We start from the raw sequence: 21,814 nt of genomic DNA on the forward strand, positions 1-21,814 counted from the left end.
GATTATCCTTATCGGCTCATCTGACCGTCTGATTTGTGGACGTTTATTTCATGGTTAAAATTAAAAAAATACCTGGTGGACCCGTTTCAACAAACAATTGCCCATTAATTAGAGGTTAGTATTGTTCAAGCAAATTGATATCGGGACCATGATTAGCAACAGTGGGTCCACAGTTTAGTCGGTTTGATTTCGGCTAATGCTTGCCACGTGTAAAATTTCCGAATGCCTGTGTATCAAGCGCCACCCGCTATCCGAGCATCATACAACTTACCCAAACATACGCTCCCTGCGCATTCACGAACACTCTCCGGTACAATTCGATTCCTCTTTCGACACCATACAACTGACTGCAAAAACTCGCCTCTTATCTGCTTTCCTGTCTCTCACTTTTGACCCCTTCCCGACCAACCCTCTCGTCTCCTCGTTCTTGCAATTCTATCAATCTGCAAAGAGAAAAAGAAGCCCTAATTTCCCTATCTCCTTACCACGATCTCACTCCTAGATATTAAAAAAAGATGAAAAAACCCTAATTTCTCACTGCCGGGATCTCCTCCAACTCCTAGCTGAAAAAAAAACCTAATTCATTTTCATCTGAGGGAGAAGAACCTTATTTTCTTCCCAATGTCGGTCGAAAGATCGTTCGAGGCTTGGGAAGAGATGCAGCGCCACGGCCACGATTTCGCGGATCGTCTTGCGCAGGGCTTCACTGGTCTGCTCCACTCTCATATGAACCCTCCTTCCTTCCCATGGCCCAATCATCAGAATCTCTTTGATGCTGATTTCTCGAGCCATATCTCTGGAAAACGGGATTTTAATCTGATGGCTGATAATTCGGGAATTAACGGGGTTTCTGCAATCTTCGATATGGGGAACAGGTTAGGACAGGCTGGGGCGGAGTTTGGGGCTTGCTTGAACGGTGTCGTTCAGCAGTTTTTCAGGCGGCTGCCGTCACCGTTCCGGCAGGACGAGAACGAGGGAGCGGCAGTTATGGTAGGTCTGGAGAGCAGGAAGGGAGATGGCGTTTTTGATCAGCGGAAAGAGGTTTTTGGATTGGTGGGAGAGAGGGTTAGAGATTACGGGTTCGTGGGATCAACAGCTGTTTCGGACGAATTTGTGGAAGAGGAAAGTATTGCCTTGAATCTGAAACCTTCGGGGCACTTTGGACGGCCGCAGGTAAATCATTAGAAGTCTGTGTTGTTTATTTTTTCTTTCCAATAATATCCTGTCTATTCAGACTGTTCTACCATATATTTACTATTAGATGCATAAAAATTTATTCCTTTTGATGAAATCATGGTGAATGATGGATATCTGATGTAGGGAATTCCAAAATTCAAATTGGAACTAAAGAATCTATTACTGAAATTTATCTACTAGAAAGGGGAGGACTGATAATTTTGAATAAAAGAAAAGGCTCTTGAAGGAAACAAGTGCCAGTAAAAAAAAAGCCCCTTTGCAGATGTTGCTTGCTTGCCTGTATTTAAAGGTTCACATTTCTCAATCTTGCCTTTTGTATTTTGCTTGCCTAAACACTAAGGTTGAAGGGTCCGTTTGGATGCATTGGTGGATCTAACTGCAATTAACAGTCTAATGAAGTGGAGTGACCAAATTCTGTTTTCCTTCATTAGCATTCATCTTTTAGAGTGCAGGCTCCTAATTGCAATTACAATACTTTGAAGTTGGACTTGAGAAAAATCTAACTGCAATTGGAGGGCTGCTTTCTCATTATGATTGCTACAACGCATCACAAATTTTTTTGGCTTCTTCTTCTTCTTCTTCTTTCATTTCCTCTCGAGTAAGTTGAACATTCACAATCTGATTCATTTGTGCATCAAAGTGCAGCCTAAAAGAACCTTGTAAGCTTGTTTAATAAGAATTCAAGGTTTCTAATTAAGTTTAGCAACTTGTAACCTAACTTGTAACCTTGAAGGACAACAAATAAAAAGGATATTTGTATATTCCCTTTTCATGCTTCTGACATTTGTAGATTCTCCCGCACTTTTTTATATTTGTATTTATCTTCCTTGAGGTTTTCTGAGAATTGTAAATGCCCCTTGCCATCACAATCGCCGTTAGTGTCGGTAACCATGAAGCACTAACATCATTAATGAAATGAGAAATGACTAAAATATCCTCCGAAAAGAGAAAGTGACCGCCACAATTTGGGAAGACCGACATGATTTGAAACATCGTCCATTCATTGATCCAGTGAATACCGCCCCACATGAGCGGGAGGCACATGTGTCAGACATCCATGAACATGGTACATGTGTCACAAGTCCGGCTCACTCATTAGGTATGGTACACAGTGACCATACCCTAGCATAAAATTCAGGCTAGTCTATTGATCAGTAGGGCACATGTAATAAGAGCCATTTATTGATTTCACTTAACCACCCAATTCATGTGTACAAGTGGGCCATATAATATGAATGCTATCATGTTTTTTTGTGTGTCCAAGAATCATAACAGCGGGATCCAACAGATGAGGAGCTTGGATCTCTCACAAGTATTTAGAATTCATGTTTTAGAGGTGATGTCAAAACTTATGTTATCGAGTTCACTTACCATTTCTTGTCTTCGTTTCTGAGTAAGCTAAGAACACCTATTGGTAGCGGAAGCTGGCATGGAACACCTATAGAGGTGAAAAAAAACTTTGATGCTCTGGAGAGCATGTTGTATGACATGCAGGCACTTGGAAAAATGTCTACATGGCACAAATTTATCTCAAATCAAACTGTTGAAATACCACCTTAGATACTATACGTAATAAAATTTGTACTAAATGATGCCATAAAGTTCAACTAATACGTAAAGACCAAAAAAATATAATCAAAGGTTCAAATCCAACAAAAATGCATAAATCAAAGCTTATGATATCTAAATGAACTACCTACATTGGTGTACATGATTTGGACGGTTAGATTGATTAATATACTTACGATTTGTACCATTTCCAAGGGCCTGTGTATAGTCTACACCCTGCCAAAGTATCAAGTAATTCTCAAAATGTTATGGCGTTAGAGAGGAAAACTTGATACTTTACTAGAGTATGATCAATGATATGGGCACAAGTAAATTACTTAGAAATTACACATGTCGGGTGCATGCAAGTCAAATTAAACTGTTTAAATCATGATCTCCAATTTAAATGTATCTTGAACTAAAAGTTGTTCTTATTTGCTAATAAGAACATCAGATTAGTGGATGTTTATTGGATGATTAAAATGAATAGTATCCAATGGTCCTATTTCAACAAAAGAGTATCCAAAAAATCAGAGGTTCTGTTCGTTCAACCATTCTTATTTTCAAAATGTGACATGTAAACAACGCGCTTCCTAATGTTTTCAGTTCATTTCGAGTTTGTTTGTGCCACTCCTGCAAATTCTAAGTTCTCCAATATCAAGCAATATGCTGCTCGAATATCATGTAACTCCCTGACAGAAACTCCACTTTCACTCCTTTTCTTTTCTTTTTGCCTCTGTTGTAATTGAATCTGGATCTAGCATGTATTGCCACTTGTCAGGCCATGTGGTGATTGGTCCAGTGATATGAACTGTTCATTTTGTGGAGCATATGCAATACGACCCCCTTTAGCAAACTCTCTGAAAGGATGATTTATTATCACCTTGTAGATCAATTTATAAGAGTGGAAAGAAAACATACCATGACTTGTATTTAACTGTAATAAGCAAGATTAGGATCATCGTTAAATCCTCAAGACCATCTTAATGTTTGGGAAAAAAGCTTCTTTCCATGCTTTTAACCTCTCTTGGAGAATCGAGAATGATCACGTACTTCCAACACTCGAAATGCGTAGGGGCTGCCTGGATATTTTAGTTCCTTCCAACCCGTCTGCTAGATGAGCCCACCCATGTTAGGAATGTATGCATAGATATGAGACACCAAGATCCAGTTTGATACATAACGCAGGTGGGCCAACACCAAAGGAAAAAATGGGGGGACATTGGGAAATGAGCATACATCATAGACTTTCAGATGAATGTGGGGTCCAATGTATGCTTTATCTAACACCCAAACTATTCATCAGGTGGACCCCAGAAGGATGACGTGACACACCAAAACTCAGGCCAATCCAAAACTCAGGTGGGCCACACCACATGAATTAGATTTTAGGGGCGATCGTATATTGCTTGCTGTTGGGTGTCCCACCCGACTTTTGAATTGGGGTTATCCTTGGTTTGTTTGGCGAACTTGAGGAGCTGGACCTGATCCATGGTTTGGATTCCATATCCAAATAATGAGTGAGCTCCAAACATCCCCGAATGTATGGTAAATACTGTACATTTGAACTTACATTATCATTACACAGTCGCTTTCTGAGAAGACAGCTAGTATGACTTGTGAGGCTCATGTCAAAGACGTTTTCATGAACAGCTGTGCTGTTTTAACTAGCGCTAGGTATCTTCCGGGGTTTGAGAGCCAGTGGGTGGAACTTTCATGAGATCCTCCCTGTCTATCTGATACGCTGCCTTATGTTAACCATTGAACCCAAAAATCATGATCATCCTATACTCAGGTGGGTTGCACCACAGCAAACAATTAAGATGGAATGCCAACCATCAGTTTTGTGTAGAACCCACCATGGTGTTTATATGCCATCCAATCGATCCTCATAATTTTGACCTCCCTCAGGCTTGGATTAAAATTATTTTTGGTCTAGATCATGTTCATGATATAGGCATGGAAGGCCCGGATCTGAAACACCCATGTTGTACGCATGGAGAATGACACGTGCGTCAATCGCTCATGTGTGTGATCATGTTCAGTTTCAAATGAAGTGAGTGCGAACGTAGAGGGCATTGTTTCTTCTCAATATTTGGTAATTTTTCATCTCTTTAACCACAAAAGCTGCGTCAACAATGACACTGCTAATGACGAGTGACAGTAGGGAGGCATTTACACTTGTTAGAAACCTCAAGGTAAGTAAATTCAATATCAAAAGGTGAGGGAGGAATCTAAAAATTTCAGAAAGGTGAGGGGGGAATATACAAATATCCCTAAATAAAAATAGTTATCTATTCTAATTCACCTTGTTCACCCACAAGCTATGCATACAAAATATCGGTTTTCTAACCAGTCATTATACATGCGATAGTTAGAATTAATCTCAAAATTCTATTGCGCTTTTATAATAAGACAGCCTTCTCAACATTGAACATCCTGTGGGTGAGTCATTAGAAGTGGCCAACCTGTCAGCTAAAGGGTTCTTTCAAGGCAGGATCAGTGGCCTTGTGCCTTTCTTGGAAACACCCAATTCAGTAGGTGCCTGGTTACCAGCCTGGCTGCCTAGAGCCTTAGATTGCCCAGGGCATTTTTTCTGCACTCATTCTTTCAGGTAGGGGAAAAATGTCTTATTCTAGTCCATGGTAAAATGAAAAAAAAAATGTCTTACTCTAGCTGAGGTGAAAGAAGACCAGGGTTGGGTCATTTCTGGTTCCACAGACCCAATGAAAATAGAATTTTCCCTGCAAGTCGATACTAGTTTTGATAAATGTGACATTGAATGGAATGCAAGGCTCTTAATTGTTATTGACAAGATATAGATTGAATGGGGTCAAATTCTACAAAAGTAGACGGTGTCATGCTGTCAGCCCTATCACGTAGAGCAGTGTGATTTTCATCTGATGGGACTGTAAGTTTTGTTTCTTGGTGGCTTATTATTGTTGGCATCAATTCTCTGTTGAATGGATTCTCGTTCCTCAGCTTTTCTCAATGTTCTAAAACCTGGACTGGGCTTGTGACATGTATAAATAATACCCCAACCCATCACATGTATAAATAAATAAAAATAATAGAAGCTAGGCAATAAAATCCTCTCCTTTAGTTGTTAGTGTGTTTTGTTCGTATATTGTTGATCGTGGTTTCGAATCAAACCCCACAAAATTTATCTTAAAAGATTTACTAACAAATAGTTGAATTGGACTGTTCAACCAGGTGAAATGCCGAACCCAGATCTGTCGACCAGTTGGACCGGATGCTTCAAACAGTATCTTGCCCAAAGTTGTTCTCTAGGTATCACAACCTGTTTCTGTGGTTGGTTCTGGACTTCCAGCCCAAACTGATCCAACTGTCTGTACGATCAGGGTTTTAAAGCATTGGCCGTTTCCGGTTTCAAATTGCTTCTTTGCATTCTTGAATTTCTTTTCTTGTATTTTTGGATGCAGACTTCCCATAAGTGATCTTTTTTTGGGAGATGATGCATTATTATTGTTTCATTAGTGTGAAAGTAATTGGTCTTCTATGCTTTGCACAATAACTAGGAATGTTATGTATTAATTTGGGCAATAAGATAATTCTAAATTGTGCAGGGGAGCATTAATATTACATCAACATATGATAGTAGAACGAATGACATCGAGAGTTCATTAGTTGCAAAGGGGGACTTGTGGCGAGCAGAGGCATCGCATGGAGGTTCCACTTCGGGAAACGAGAATTCCCCTCTCTTCCTTATTCAGCTCGGACCACTGCTGTTTGTTCGAGACACAACACTTCTTTTGCCAATTCATTTATCAAAGCAACATTTGCTTTGGTATGGTTTTGATCGGAAGGTAATAACATTGCTTTGTTTTATCAGATGGTGCATGTAGGGGTTTCTATGTGCATAGATTTTTTATTTTTTTGCTGATTAATTTGCTTGTGTTAAAGGGAAACTGCATAAAATTGACCATACATTGTTGTAGCTGCATGTTAGCAGAAGTTAGTTTTGGCTCGCTATTGAACTTCAATCCTATGCTATGAAATTCAAGAGATATGCTCAGTAGTTTTTATTTGTAACATTTGACTAAGTTGTGTATTGATGCCTTTTTTCGCCGTATATATTTGATGTAATCTCTGATGTTCAATGTTTTCTGGAGACAAGGGCATAGATGTAACTTTTGAATGAGTAAAACGTTTCGCCATCATTAATAATTGATAATTCTTTTTTTTTTTTTCCTTTCCTTTTGTTTTTTCTTTTTATTTTGACACATTGCTGTTGAGTTGGAGGCATGCTTCCAATAAGGGGGTTTGTCTATGCCCGGCATGAGGATCAACATCGGTACGAGTTCTTGGATTGGACCTAACACCTACACCTTAGAGTGCTAACTGCATTGAATGTGCAATCAGCAGATCTCTGATGACTTGAAGGCATTCAGCAAAGGAAGAGGCAATCTGTAGCTTTATTCTATGATGGATTATTAGTTCTATATCAGAGATGCATGTATCATCAAGTATTTAATTGCTTCTCTCCAATCTGACAGCAGATCAATTCTGTTTATGATATTTGTCTCAGATAACCTTGATGTTTCTTAGCCCTTGACATTGTCTGCCGCACTACAATTGTCTTGGCTAAATTTTTGCCTAGGCATGTGACGTTTTCTTTGCTTCTGAGATATCTGGTAGCGACGGCGGACCATCTTTTTATCCACTGTCCTTTTATTTTAGACATTTGGTGGAGCGTCTTGTGTTTGGCATGTGTATCTTGGGAAATGCCATCCAAAGTAGATCCCCTTTTCTGCTCTTGGCATGCGGAGGGCGGAGGGAAATTCGGCAAGAGGAAGTGGTGGGTTTTGTTGCTTGCTGTCTTTTGGGTGGTTTGGGTGGAGAGAAACAATGGTCTTCAGGAATCTTTCTCTGTCTTCTGCCGTGATTTTCTCCAAAGTCTTTATTCTATTCAGAGATTGGGTGCTGTAATTGGGTCTGCTGCCTGGGTTGGGGTGTAGCCTTTTGTTTTCTTTCACTCTCGTCAGCTACTTTTGTGTGTTGGCTCCCTCTTTTCTTTTTTTCTTTTCCCCCCTTTTGTTTTGTTCTCTCTCTCTCTCTCTTCCTGCTTGTCTTCTTTCATGGGTTTTTTTGCCCCCTTCTAATAAAGTCGCTCATCTTTCATAAAAAAAGTATTTAGTAGTCAAGCTCATCGATGTAGTAAGATTGCATCGAAATTGGTTGAAGAGAACTTGACTATGTACCAGTTTAGGGGATCAAATCCACCTCTAGATGCTACCAACTTGATTTCCAATTCAATTGCGGCAGAAAGTAGAGAAGAAAAATAAAAAAAGAAGGATAACTGTGTGGAATCCCACCACAAAATTACCTACAAATGAGTCTTATCCCTGGGTTTTCTAGAAGAGTCTCACCTCTAGAGGGTGTTTCCAGACACAGGAAACAAGAGAAAGCTTTTTCAGCAATTGAATAGTGTATAAATTTGCTGCCTTAGATCCATATGTATGGCTATATATAGCTTTCTTTACAATGAAAACACAGTTAAATACAGCCTATACTTAAATCATATTGGTCCACACAACCTTTCCTAAATATACTCCTATACTAAAGGAAATAATTAAATAATTAAATGTAGATTGTACGATTGAAGAACTGCTAGATGAATGGGGGAAAATAGTGTCGTATCTGTTTATAAGAAAAAGGAGACAAATGGAGTTGCAGTAACTATTGAGGTATTAAACTTATGAGTCATACTATAAAACTTTGCGAGAGTGATTGAACAAAGACTTAGGCATGAGATAGGTGTATTAGAAAATCAATTTGAATTGATGGTAGGAAGGTCTTGAGGGTACATTCCTTCTTAGACAGCCGATGGAGAAATTGAGAGGAGGATCTCTGTATGGTCTTTATTGACTTCGAAAAAATCATGCGATAGGGTCCCTAGAGAGTTAATTTAGTGGGTGTTGGAAATGAGTTTCAAGAGGATATATTGACATATCTAAGGAGATGCCTGAGGGAGCAGTAACAAACTTGAGGACTACTAGTGGAGGGTTAAGTGAGTTTCAAAATACCAGTTTTACACCAGGTCGGCATTGAGCCCATGTCTTTTTGCATTGGTTATGGATGTGTTAACGAGGTACTTATAGGAAGAGGTCCCATCGTATATGTTTTTTGCTTGTGACATAGTTTTAATTGACAATATGAGGGAGGGGATAAACACAACAAGAATTATGGATGGATGCGAGGGATGCTTTAGAATCTAAACCTTTTAAAATTAGTCGGACTAAAAAGGCATATATGGAATCCAATTTTAGTAACAATAGGAGTGAAAATGAGGAATTAGTTGAGATTCATGAACACGAAGTGCCCTATAATGACCATTTTTGATATCTAGGGTTGATAATTGATGAGCATGGAGAGATTGAGAGGGACGCATCTTATAGAATTAGAGTTGAGTGGATGAAGTGGAGACGTGCCTCTGGAGTTGTATGTAATCGCTGCATACCAATCAAGCTGAAGTGGAGTTTTTATTGGGTGGCTATTAGCCAATGCTTTATGGGACAAAATTTTGGGCAATTAAGGAACAACATATTCATAGGATGGGTGTAGCTGAAATAAGGATCTTGAGATGGATGACTGGCAGGATAAGGAAGGATAGAATTAGAATTGTATGCATTGAGGGAACTTAGGAGTAGCATCAAGTGGTTATAAGATGAGAAATGTAAACTCAGATGTTTAACCATGTGCAAAGGGGATCAAACCAGTTAGAAGAAGTGAGTTGTTTCAAATTCAAGGCTCTAAAAGGGCGAGGGGAAGGCCCAAAAGTAAGAAAAGACTTGGTGGCCTATGGTTTAACTGAGATGTGGTCCTTTGATAGAGTGGGATGGCAGAATAAGATTCGCGTACCTGACCCCAATTAGTTGGGATATGGTGGTGGTGATGATGATGATGATCCTAGAGACTCCAAATGATACTAAAAGACTGTGTATACAACTGTATGGCTTAAGGGCTGTATGGTTTATAGAACACCCCAAAATACATCACGTGGTTTGTATATAAACCCTAGAGAAGACCTCCAATTGGATTCATGGGCCCCGCAGTCCAATTGCTTCATATTGTTGGCCAACCGATTGGATCTGCGTGCCCCTCAAACGAATTGGACCATTGAATTGGCCCTGATCTTCAATTGGCTAGCAATGGAGTCCTCTTCTTGACCCTTTCAATGATTGGATTGGTTCTGCATCACTCACTGCTCATTGGAGGGTGCTTTGCGTTTCACCCTCGAAGTTAAGAGTTTGATGCCAACTTACCTACTGAAAATAAGAAGTAATACATGATTCAAGTCTGACCATCTTTTTCTGCCTGCGCCAATGCCCTTAATTTTCCAGGATCTTAATCTTTACAATAGGATCAACATTTTGGAAAAGATTTATCATCTTCCCATCAAAATCTGTTACTTGAATAAGACCATGCCAAAATATTTGAACTGCATTGCTTAATTATTGATCATGTCTTGACTTGTAATTAGTTATTGTAAATTGACTTTTGCTCTAATGCCTCTCACAAAATTAAAAAAAGAGGACTTTTGTTCAAAGTTGCTTTACCTTGAATTATTTTCTTTTCTTTGACTCAATGAGATATCATCTTGATCTTTCTTTACAGAATGGAATGCATTCTCTCTGTCCAGCTGTATGGTCAAAGCACAGAAGATGGCTGTTGATGTCGATGATCTGTCTCAACCCATTGGCTTGTGTAAGTTCAGATGTTTTATTAGTGTAATGGAACACACTGAAAGTTATATTTTATCATGTTCACTAACAAGTTCAGCAGACTTTGAATCACGTTATTTGTTCTAAGGTCAATGTATTTTAGCTGCATCCTCTGTTTCTATTTGTTGCCAGCATCTTTAGTACAAGGAGAAAAATTAGTAGGAACTGCTCCTGCTCAAGGTATCCCGTATCGGTATCAGTTGGCATAATGGTGCCCTCCAATACCGATACGGATACGAGAGTGTAACGGCGATATGAGGGCGTAACGGCTTGTAACGGTGCAAAATTTTTTTTTGCCAAAAAAAATGAAAAAATATGGATTAAATCCGGAATATTATAAGCATTCCAAATATGCATTCATTTATAAATTGGAACATGTTTATGGTGGTGTAACAGTCTACTCTTTGGTGAGAAGTTGTATCGGACTGTCTGATGAATTTATGAACCCGATAACCTGAATTTGACTACAAAATTCATATATTTAATTTTCTAAATATATAATTTATATACTTGACAATTTGATATCATTTCTGCCAATAGTTCTTTAAAAAAATGAAATTAAATTCAGGTAGATGGCGTTGCCAATTTGGGGCTGACTTGGAAGACCAATCCACGCCCCAAATCAGCCTCAAATTCATGCAATTTATTGGCATTATCCCACTTATGAATTGGTGGACATTTATTGGATGGTGAATCATAAAAAAAATCAAAAGGCTCTATTTTAAAAAATAAGCGTCCACAAATTAACAAATAAAACTATTCAAACAATTTGATTTTGGCATTGTGAGTTAGCAACTACAGTTCATAATTTAATTAGTAAATTTTAAGTTAATACATGTCTCGTGTACAATTTTTTAAGGACCCGAATTAGGCGGGACTCGGATTGTGAAGTGTAGCATACGAGTGTCAAAGTTTTTTGGGTCCTACTGTGATGAATGTGTTATATCCACACCGTCCATCCATTTGCTGAATAAGTTTAGGGCATGAGCCCAAAAATGAGGTAGATCCAAAGCTCAGGTGGACCGCACCATAAGAAACAACAATAATTAAACGTCCACCATTAAAAATTTATTGGGGGCTACAAAAGTTTTAGATCAAGTTGACATGTGTGTTTTCCCTTCATCCACGTCAGTGTGACCCAATTAACAGGTTAGATGGAAAATAGACATTACAGCGGACCGTGTAACAAAACAGTGCAAGTGCACTGTTCAGCGTGCACCGCAGAACACAAAAAAATTAATTTTAAGTGCGTGGCTGTGAAGTCTATTCCATTTTCGAAGCCGGAAATGAAAAAGAAGAAAGAGGGAAACTAAAAAGAAAAGAGAGAGAGAGAGAGAGAGAGAGAGAGAGAGAGAGAGAGAGAGAGAGAGAGAAGAATCAGAGGAGCTTTTACTTGGAGGAGTTAGGGATATGGAAGGAAAAGAGAGAGAGCCGTCGGTTAGGGGAATCGGGGGGTTGCCCGTTTCGATCCCGTATTGCGTAACGGTGTCGACCGTTACTGTTACGTATTGGTCGATACGGCCGTATCGTAAGTCGTAACGGATATGGGACACCCTTCTCCTACTCCAGTGATGGAAACTGACTGACGAAGTCATTACACTCTAAGAAAGAAGAAAAATGAGAATAGCTCTCAAGATAGTTGAAGCCTTTGAAGGACATGGTGTTTCATCGTTAACTAGCTTGCCAAGTTGCCGTCGTCATAGGGCTGTTATTGAACTGAGTTGCTTGCTTGGAATTTATTATGCTATAATTGCTTTGATGATTTAATGGATTATATTACAATTACTTTGGAGATGATATAGATGCATTAGCAACCTAAGGGGATGAAATAGTTTCAGTCTCACTCTTCAATGATGACCACTTTAGATTCATCCATTGGTCTAGTATCTCTTTAAGGAGAAGTGTTTCTATTTTCATAATTTCTGTTTCAAGATTGTTAATCTGCTGGACTCTCTCTCTCTCTCTCTCTCTCTCTCTCTCTCTCTCTCTTTAATGTGGGCCATTGCTTGAATACTCGAAATTGATGTCAAAAGTATGCCATGTTACACCATCAATGTGATTCCATGTGCTTGACTGTAGGAATATTAATGCGGGGGCATTTTTACTCCGGGCTCGAGTGGGGTGGCCTGTGGGATGTGGGGGCACACTCGGGGTAGGTGGCCTGTGGAACCTATGTGATTTGGGGCCCATGTGAGGCGGAACCCATGGATTTGGGGCCCACGAGAGGGTTTGGCCGAGGACCTAACCCATGTATTTGGGGCATCGGCTATGAGATAAAGGGATTAATTCGCCATGCTCTATCAGTTTGAGCTTTTAGAGGAAGTGGTTAATTGTCCTGATTGGTATCAGAGAGGATGCTCAAGACTCCTCACCGGGGGTAATTAATGCGGAGGCACACTCGGGGTGGGCGGCATGCGGAATCCATGTGATTCGTGGCCCGTGTGAGGCGGAACCCATGGATTTGGGGCCTATGAGGAGGGTTCCGCCGAGGACCTAATCCGTGAATTTGGGGCCTGGGCTATGAGATAAAAGGATTAATTCACCATGCTCTATTAGTTCGAGCTTTTAGAGCAAGTTGTTAATTGTCCTGCATCAAATATGCCCTCAAGGAAGCATGCGATTAGATGAGTCCTCAGAGCTATAGAAAGTTTGAATGACCTAAGTCTACATCTATAATAATTTTTGTCATTAAGTTACTTTTATTGTCTTCAACTAGGAAAATCCAATGCCATAGCTACATATTTTTAAATGTTGATACTGCCGGTAGTTATGGAGCTAAATTTTGTTTTTTTGTTTTGGCATGCATGTGACTAAAATGCGAAAGTATACTTGACAAGAAAGGCTTAAATTTCTGAAAATTGGGAATGTAATGCACATTGATTTTCTGAAACCACAAATTGGACATTGGTTCTAGATTCATTTATAACATGGTTCTCTTTCGAAGTTGGTTGGTAAATCTGAAGTTTGAACAGGAGTTTATGTTGCCCATTTCTTTCAAAATAGTGTTATTACAATGTATCTTTCACTATCATGTGGTTTATAGCTAAATTCAAGGATGTTATTTGGTTTTCACGATGTGTAGAACACGTAATAATCAAATAGGTCAAGAGGTTGAGGCATCATAAATTTGGGTTTGGTTATTTGAAAGTAAATAGAACCCACTTCCATGTGTTTGATTCAAAAGACATTTTATTCCAAAATGTTTAGCTTGATGTTTATATTTACAAAATCATGTCTCGGGGGACTGATTTGACTGTATATTTGATTTATTCTGAAATAAGAGCCACACTTTGTTTAAAATATCCCCAATATCATCAAAATATCCCCAATTTATCTTTATCTCCAGCCCGACGATACCGATAACACTGGTAACGATACCGATAACACTAGTAGTATCAGAAATTTCAGGTATCATCAATGTATTGCTAATTATTGCCAATGTATCGATATCACCAATGTATCGCCAATATTTGAAACTGTATAAATTCCAAGTGTTGCTTGTATTGTTATTGTATTGATATTGCCAATGTATCATCAATATTTTCGGCTGTGTAAATTCTAGGTGTCGCTTGTATGACAAGTGTATCGGTGGTATTTAGATAATATCACCAATGTATTGATATCACCAAAAATCTATTTATTAAAAAAATTCCATTTCAAAATTTTTATGGGCACATGGTTGTATGTAGTGTTCAATTTGTCATGATAATATTGATAATATTTTGATATTATTGTTATTGCAACATTCGCGATATTGAGACCACAATCTTTTGTTTCCTTTCTAGCCGTTGATGATTTCTTGGCAAAATATCATGCATTGTCGATATTCTGAAATATCAATGGATGTTTGGATGGTTAAATGGGATGGTGTTGGACTAATCTCTTATGACGGTTCATGTTTTTAGGCCCCATTAAATGAAAACTTATTATGTATGCATTCTTTTTGCAATTTTTTTTTATTCATAAATAAGCAAATATGTGTATTTTAGCATCTCCTGAAGTTTCACTAAAAATTTCACCATTTTCCCCCATGTTTCTCCACATTTCCATTTATCAGTGATATTATTGGAAATATCGATATTGTTTCCGTATCCCCGACCAGCAAAACTTGTAGTGGTACCGATGCTTCGAACATGGCATAGTAAATTGGTATAAGCAAGTACTTGAAAGAATTTCTTTTTCTGCTCATTTTCTAGAATTCTCAAAAAGTAAACCATAGTGGGTGTACTTGCAAGAGCATGGTAGAGAGACTGAGGAAAGTTCATCCACAGAATTTCCAACCCTCCTACTAATAGATGGTTTTTATGGTGATCATCTCAGTCGGAGTTGCTGAATTTCAGCATGGGTATCCTGTATCCCTCAGTCTGATAAATTTTTTGCTATCGTCTCTCTCTCTCTCTCTCTCTCTCTCTCACACACACACACACACACACACACACACACACACACAATGGTATTGAATTTCATTTGATTTAAGAGAATGAGCAGCAGCTTCAGCTGCAGTTGTAAGTTGTAATAGTTTTGGCACAATGTCCTAGAAAGCTGGTTTGCCATGGTTATCCTGCCATGTATCTTTTTGTTGTTCTTTCTGATCACTGCTGATCAACAAATTTTTTGTTATCTTCTCTCTCACACACACACTCACACACACGCACAGGGTTTTGCCAACGTCCCCTATCTTTTTCAATGGCACATGGGATGACCTATCATCGACCTGAACCATTCATTCATTTATACAACTAGGAACAAGCCATGGTGTAAAATCATGCCAATTGGATGGTGCTAAGCGTCCGATCAATAGCATGGAAAATGGACATCCAAGATTGAATGGAGAAACAAAATAGCTCCAATCGTCATCTTGAAACATCTACTAGATAGATCCCACTTCGAATTGCTTGTGATTCGAAAGTAGCAGTTTGGTTTGATTATTCTAACTGTGTGATGTATGGCTCATGAACAATGGAAGGTTGTAACAAATTGGCCTTGTTCAACGGGTTACGATCATCTGATTGACATGATTTTTGCACCATGTCTTGCTCCCATTGTTAGTACTGAATGATTGATGATTGGGCATACCACATGTCATTCAAAAGGATAGGGGACATTGCTAGCATCCCCATGAATGTGGGGACGTTAGAAAAACCCATATGTGTGCCCGCGCGCGCGCATGTGCTCGTGTGTTCGTGTGCGGTCGCGCGTGCGTGTTCATGCACGTGCACATTTCATGAGATTTAAGAGAATGGGTTGGCATGTCCAAGAATGCTGGTTCGCATGGTTATCTTGCCATATATGTATTCGTTGTTCTTCCATTTAAATGCATTTACTAATAATGTGGTATCCTTGGGTGCTCCAGGTTGCCCACTCTTTCAGTACTGTTTTCTTTAAGGTTCCTCGAGCAGCAAGAGATTGGTATTAACTGCATGGAGATACTGCTCTGGTCGATCTGAATTTTATGCAAGTCTTCTTGTGACCCATGTTTCAATAAAAGAAAAAACAACACTTCATGTGAAGCAAGCAATGACCTTTCTTGGATTTGGTGTGACCTGCTTTTTTTCCTCCTTGAGAGCAACGTAAATTATATTAAGAAAGAAAAGCTCAAAAAGCTGAAATTGCAGGCAAATATGATGAGAAATCATCTCTAAGATGAAGCTAGACCCACACCACAATCTTCTTGCTACCTATTTCAACCTTGCAAGGTTTTGAACCCTGACCGCTAACTTAGAACCCTGCCTCTAGCCTTTGCAATACCACCTCGTTCTGATCAGTTATATTGTAGGATGTTCTGTTGCTGAGTTTCTTCCAAACCGACCATAGTCCGTCATCAGGGAAAGGCACCATAAGCACCTCCTCCTCCACTGTCAGATGCAATGCCATGAAAACCTTGGATCCACCTAGGCATCACCTAATCAATTTTAAAGGATTGCAGAATTTGCATAAAATGACTAGAAAATTTCCTGTGTAGGATCAGATGGTCCTCCATTTCCTCATTCTGAATACACACGAACTTTGGATCTGGCATGTGACCTGCTCATGAGATGATCTTCATAGGAAGATTTTTTATTTTATTTTTTACGTCATCCCATTAAGACTGAAGATGTTGCCTAGGCAGCAGGTACGAGGGGCGACTAACATAAATAGACAGATCATGGTGTTAAATATGCATACCTCAATTTATTTATTGCTGACTGGATTTTGTACAGAGGGCATGCTGCACCTGTCCACAAAATCCAAGCTGATTACTTGACAGGCCCCTGCTTAGATGGGCTAGAGCCCAATCGGCCCAATCACATGGATTGGACAATCCTAACCATTCGTTTGGAGGACTTTGGAAGAAGGTAAGAGATTGTTAAGTAAACCGACTGCCTATTCAGGCCCCATCCTCAGCTCACATAGCGGAAGCTTTATCTCTTTGGGAAGCTCTTGGCATTCAGGAGAGGAAGGACTCATAGAAAGGTCATCATGGAGTATGACTCCAATGTCATTCAATGGGTGAAAACAGCTAGTTCAGAACTCTGGGATATCATTATGTTTTCAATGAAATAGATTTCTCACCTCTTGGCTAAATATATTGTTTACTCACGTGGGGAGAGGCTAACGATATAGCTGATGTATTGGCAAAAGAAGGGGTGGGCCACTTGGGCCATCATATTGGGAATTCTTCCCCCTTATCTCAATTCTATCGAAAAATTACATTCCTCACCTCTTGGCTAAATATATTGTTTACTCACATGGGGAGTGAGGCTAACGATATAGCCGCTGTATTGGCAAAAGAAGGGGTGGGCCACTTGGCCCTTCATATTGGGAATTTTCTCCCCTTATCTCAATTCTATCAGTAAATTTAGTAATTTTTTTGTTGAATGGTGTCAATAAATTTGGTCGTCGATTTCTTTGTTTGGCAACCAACCGTCCATTTCTTTTACAAAATATCCTCCAGTTGAAAGGTTAGGGTTTCATAATGTGAGATACAGCTGCTCTTTGTTTTGTACAACCAACCATTCAGTTCTTTTATAAAAAGTCCTCCAGTTGAAGGGTTAGGGTCTCACTGTGTGAGATACAATTGTCACATAGGGCTATTATTTTATGGATCCTTAATTTAAGTTTTGTGTTATTCTTTTCATTTCAATTCCAAAGCTTCTAGACTCATGCTCATGATAAACAGTGTCAGCAAACACATTTTTAAAAAATAAAATAAAATAAAATAAAAAGTTATTGGATGTCTGTATTGAATGAAAAGGACCCTACTAGTGAGTTTTTCGTTGGTCTTTCTTTTATGGAAACAAATATACAATGCTCCTGCAAAAGCTCTTGGTGTCTCTGGGCCTTTTAGTGTTTCTAACTTGATCTCTTGTTTCAGTCATTCATGGACTTGCAGTTTCCAAATGGGCAATTTACATATGTATCTGGAGAGGGTTTGACGACCAGTGCTTTCCTACCTGTTTTTGGTGGTCTGCTTCAAGCTCAAGGTCAATATCCAGGAGAAATGAGATTTAGCTTCTCATGCAAGGTTAGTGATTTGTAAAGATACCATATTCACCAAGTTAACATGACAGGATATTTTATGTTCAATAACTATGACGAGGACTATTCTGCAAATCTCTCACTGTTATGCCCTATGCTTGTTCTTTTATATATCACAAGCAGGTTTTAGCGTTTACTTCTCTTGCAGAATAAGCGGGGCACACGCATTACACCAATGGTGCAGTGGCCTGACAAATCCTTTTCGCTGGGACTTGTGCAAGCGTTATGTTGGCAAAGATCAGGCCTCATGGTGCGACCAACCATCCAATTCAGGTACCCAAGCATCTGTCTTCTTCTTCTTCTTCTACTTCTTTTTCTTGTGGGGATAGGTAAGCTGGGCTCAAACCTGAGACCTCAGTATTGAAACATACCCTAAACCAACCATCCATCTTTCCATTTGCTCACATTTATCAATTATTTATTTCAACCGATGCTTTGATACCTGGGCAGGATGCCCACCTGTTTTTGTGGGATGGCTGGTCCCAACCAGTTTGACTGCTGGTCCCACCAGGTCAACACGTGGCATCACGATGTGGTGTAATTGAATTAGTTACAATTGCTTAAAGTGGATGTACTAACAAGCTAAAAAAAAATAATAATAATAAAATTGCTTAAAGAATCAGAAAGAAAAAGTCTGCAAGTTATAAACGAAATCCCCTGGATCGAACAATTTGGTGGTTGGTCCAGAAAACCCATATGACCTAGGTGGTACAAATCCAAAAGCAGCTCCTATAGAGACCCGGCTGGATCTGCCACTAGTTCTGGTCCATACTGCTCCAACTAGCTGTTCTGATCCAGTTTTTAAAACATGGATGTCAATTATGTATCCATTCCTTTGAACATAATAATCACTCAGATGCATAAAATACGGGTTTCAGTTACTCCATTTGCTCAGTAGCAATGCGAACAGTACTCGTCATTTGCTTCCTGATTCCCATAGATCTCATTTGCCCATTCCTTGTTGCCTTGTCGAGAGAGCATGAGCATAGATAAGATTATCAACTCAACTTATAGAGCCAACCACTCCAGTTTGTCATGAAACTGCAAAAGACCTCCTAGTTTTAGAAATTTACTGAACTACCATCCAGTCGGGCCTCCTTTCCCTGCATCTGTGAAAAGCAATGCATGCTGAAACCATCATTTCTTTATTGATCTAAGCCCCTTTACACCCTTCTCTTGTATTAGTAAATTCTAGTTTCTTCCAGTGTTTTAAGATCTAGACTGGACCAGATGGTTGGACCAGGCCCTCCTGACGAAATTTGTTGCGCCACTAAAAGAGACCCATTCAGGGAAAGAATCCGTTCGAGCCAAGATATTCAATCTTTTTGGTCAGGTGGTTTCTCCGATCTAGTTGTTGACATCATTCATCCACAAAAGGGCCGGAGTACCGTGTTTTATAAAACACTGAATTCCTTGTTAGATTTCCACATGTTGCTACTGTCCTGCCTTCGTCTTTGAAGAAATTAAGAACTTGCATGCCAATTAGGCTTACATTTTCTGTTTTTGTTACACTGGTCAGCATATGCCCCACGTTTGGTGGAAGCAATCCTGGGCTGCGGACAGAACTCATCCATTCTGTGAAGGAGAAATTAAATCTAATTTGTGGTTGTGCCTACACAGCTCATCCTTCCGCATTCGCATCAATATCTGTAAGTTTCTCAGATAATGTGCTTGACCACCTTGATGTGCTTATAGACATGTTTGTTCTAGATTTGGACGTCTATGCTAGTTTATGCTTGTCAGCACCTATTATTTTCTGGTGATGGTATGCAATTATAATTAGGGAGCAGATTCTCCTCATCTAAATGCACGACATTTTTGTGTCTCTAGATTGTGTACCACGCATGTGGAACATGTATGTGATGATCCAAACCATACATCCTGTGGGGTCAGCCATAGATTGACTCTTAACCAAAGTTGTCTTTGATTGGTGGGAGCCGTTGCCGGTTTCTTGTCTCTTAGTGTCCATTTGTATGCCATCAAGCAAAGGGCTAGATTTATCTTAAGATTGTGTGTTTTTTGGACCACAGCCCGTTAAGCAAGAAATGGACGGTTTCAATCTTATCCATGCATGCCATGTGTTCAAAATGATGTGGAGGCACAAAAATGCCATGCCTCCAGAGGCTAAGGATCTGCTACATCTATAATATACATAACATGAGTAGTGTTCAGACATTTTTGCCCCCATAATTAGTTTCCTTAGGTGGAGAACTTTGATGATTTCAAGGACATGGGGAGACATTTTAAAGGAAAATACGGTTATCTAGGGTTGTTATCCAACTCATGGTTAGGATTTCACCTGCAAAAAGAGAGGAAAAGGCTAAGATTTTAGCTGCAAAAAGCCAGCTTGGCTCTCTGATTATTCTCTCCCCGATTTCTCCCTCTTGAATGCGAATTACATGGTACTCCGCTATGCTAGCTCTGTGGGGGCCCACCTCGGATGTCCATTGACATCCACTCCCTCCGTTAGTTTTGGCAGCTCATATCAGGACATGAGACAAAAAGTGAGGCAGATCGAAAACTCAAGTGGACTACATTACAGGAAACAGTGGGATTGAATGCTCCCCATTGAAACCTTCTCAGGGACCACAGAAGTTTTGGATCAGGCTGATATTTGTGTTTTCCATTCATTGCAGTTTGAATCACCTTATGAACGGGTTGGATGGCATGAAAACCTCACGGTGGGTCCAGATGGGTTCCAACATTAAGTGTTTCCATTACTACCGTTTACTGTAGCGTGGCCCACTTGAGTTTTGCATCTATCTCACGCTTGGGGCAAGTCCTAAAATCAGCTGGCGTAACTGATGGATGGAGTGGGGTCACGTGGACATGACAGTGTGTCCTACAGAACTTGTGCCTTTCATGTATGCAGCAGGGGTTATTGGCATCACTCTCTCCCTTCCTGATATCTCTCAACGACTCTCTCTACATTCGATTGCACTACTCGTAGTATAATTATGTCTTTTATCTTTGCTTGGGGCAATATTCCCATTTTCCCAAATTTGTGGGTCTACTCCGTAAATTGTACTGAGCAATTTACATGTTATAAAATTCGTGTTTTACATTTAAATAATAATAATAAAAAATTGGTGAACTGCAGCTTGGCAGGTCAAAGTGGAATGGGAATGTCGGAAGCTCAGGGTTTGTGATTAGAGTTGAAACACCTCTCAGCAATGTTGGCAGGACTTCTTTCTCTGTTCAGTTGAATACTGGTGTTGAGTTTTGATCTCCGACCGCCCGCACCCCCCCCCCCCCCCCCCCCCACACACACACACACACACACACACACCTGTACATATGCAAGTGTATATACTCTCCCATATCTTCCAAAAATATAGATAAAATTTTCAATATATATCTATGACATAATGCTAATCCCCTCATTTGTTGTTGGGGCCATCTCTTGGAAATCTTTGCTAATTCTGCTCGGCTATTCAGCATGAAAAGGATGTTTCATCTGCTGCCTGTTTGCCACTGTTACTGTAAAGCTGTTGATTATATTGGGTTTAATGAAAACTGGTATGGGCGTTTTAACTGGTGTGAACATGTCATTGAATGGGATTCCTTTAGTCTGCATTATACATGTTGGTTACCTTAGGAGTTATTCCATACTCAGCAAAGTGTGATGGTTGATATGCAGCTGTAGTGAATTGTGTACCCAGGGTAGATTTGACTCAAGTGAACCATTCAAATTGTGGGGACCAACTGTAGGTAGGTCATCATCCACTGATGGGTTAGCTGTATATGAAAATCAGTGTAATCCACTGATTATGATCCATCTGAATTGGGGCTCGTGATTTGAATGG

The 21,814-nt window shown here is 39.6% G+C and overlaps 1 protein-coding gene and 1 long non-coding RNA gene across 6 annotated transcripts; both read left to right on the top strand.

Moving 5' to 3' along the window:
- The first annotated feature begins 284 nt into the window (after positions 1-284).
- Positions 285-21,547, top strand: LOC131245440 (uncharacterized). Of its 5 annotated transcripts, XM_058244916.1 has the most exons (8): positions 287-1,173; positions 6,333-6,572; positions 10,384-10,473; positions 17,845-17,994; positions 18,139-18,281; positions 19,528-19,657; positions 21,109-21,235; positions 21,286-21,547. In XM_058244916.1, exons 1-7 carry the CDS (start codon positions 622-624, stop codon positions 21,232-21,234), a joined length of 1,431 nt encoding a protein of 476 aa, XP_058100899.1. In that variant the 5' UTR covers positions 287-621; the 3' UTR covers position 21,235; positions 21,286-21,547. The 5 variants fall into 5 exon arrangements, 4 of the variants coding, with proteins under 4 accessions (XP_058100901.1, XP_058100899.1, XP_058100902.1 ...); XR_009170876.1 differs by lacking the exon at positions 19,528-19,657 and having other exon boundaries at positions 285-1,173; XM_058244917.1 differs by lacking the exon at positions 21,286-21,547 and having other exon boundaries at positions 288-1,173; positions 18,157-18,281; positions 21,109-21,266.
- Positions 10,530-12,361, top strand: LOC131245441 (uncharacterized). Its single transcript, XR_009170877.1, has 2 exons — positions 10,530-10,670; positions 12,060-12,361. It is a non-coding gene; the product is annotated as an uncharacterized LOC131245441 (long non-coding RNA).
- Positions 21,548-21,814: the final 267 nt, after the last annotated feature.

This window comes from Magnolia sinica, chromosome 5, assembly GCF_029962835.1.
Source record: "Magnolia sinica isolate HGM2019 chromosome 5, MsV1, whole genome shotgun sequence".
NCBI classification, from domain to species: domain Eukaryota; kingdom Viridiplantae; phylum Streptophyta; class Magnoliopsida; order Magnoliales; family Magnoliaceae; genus Magnolia; species Magnolia sinica.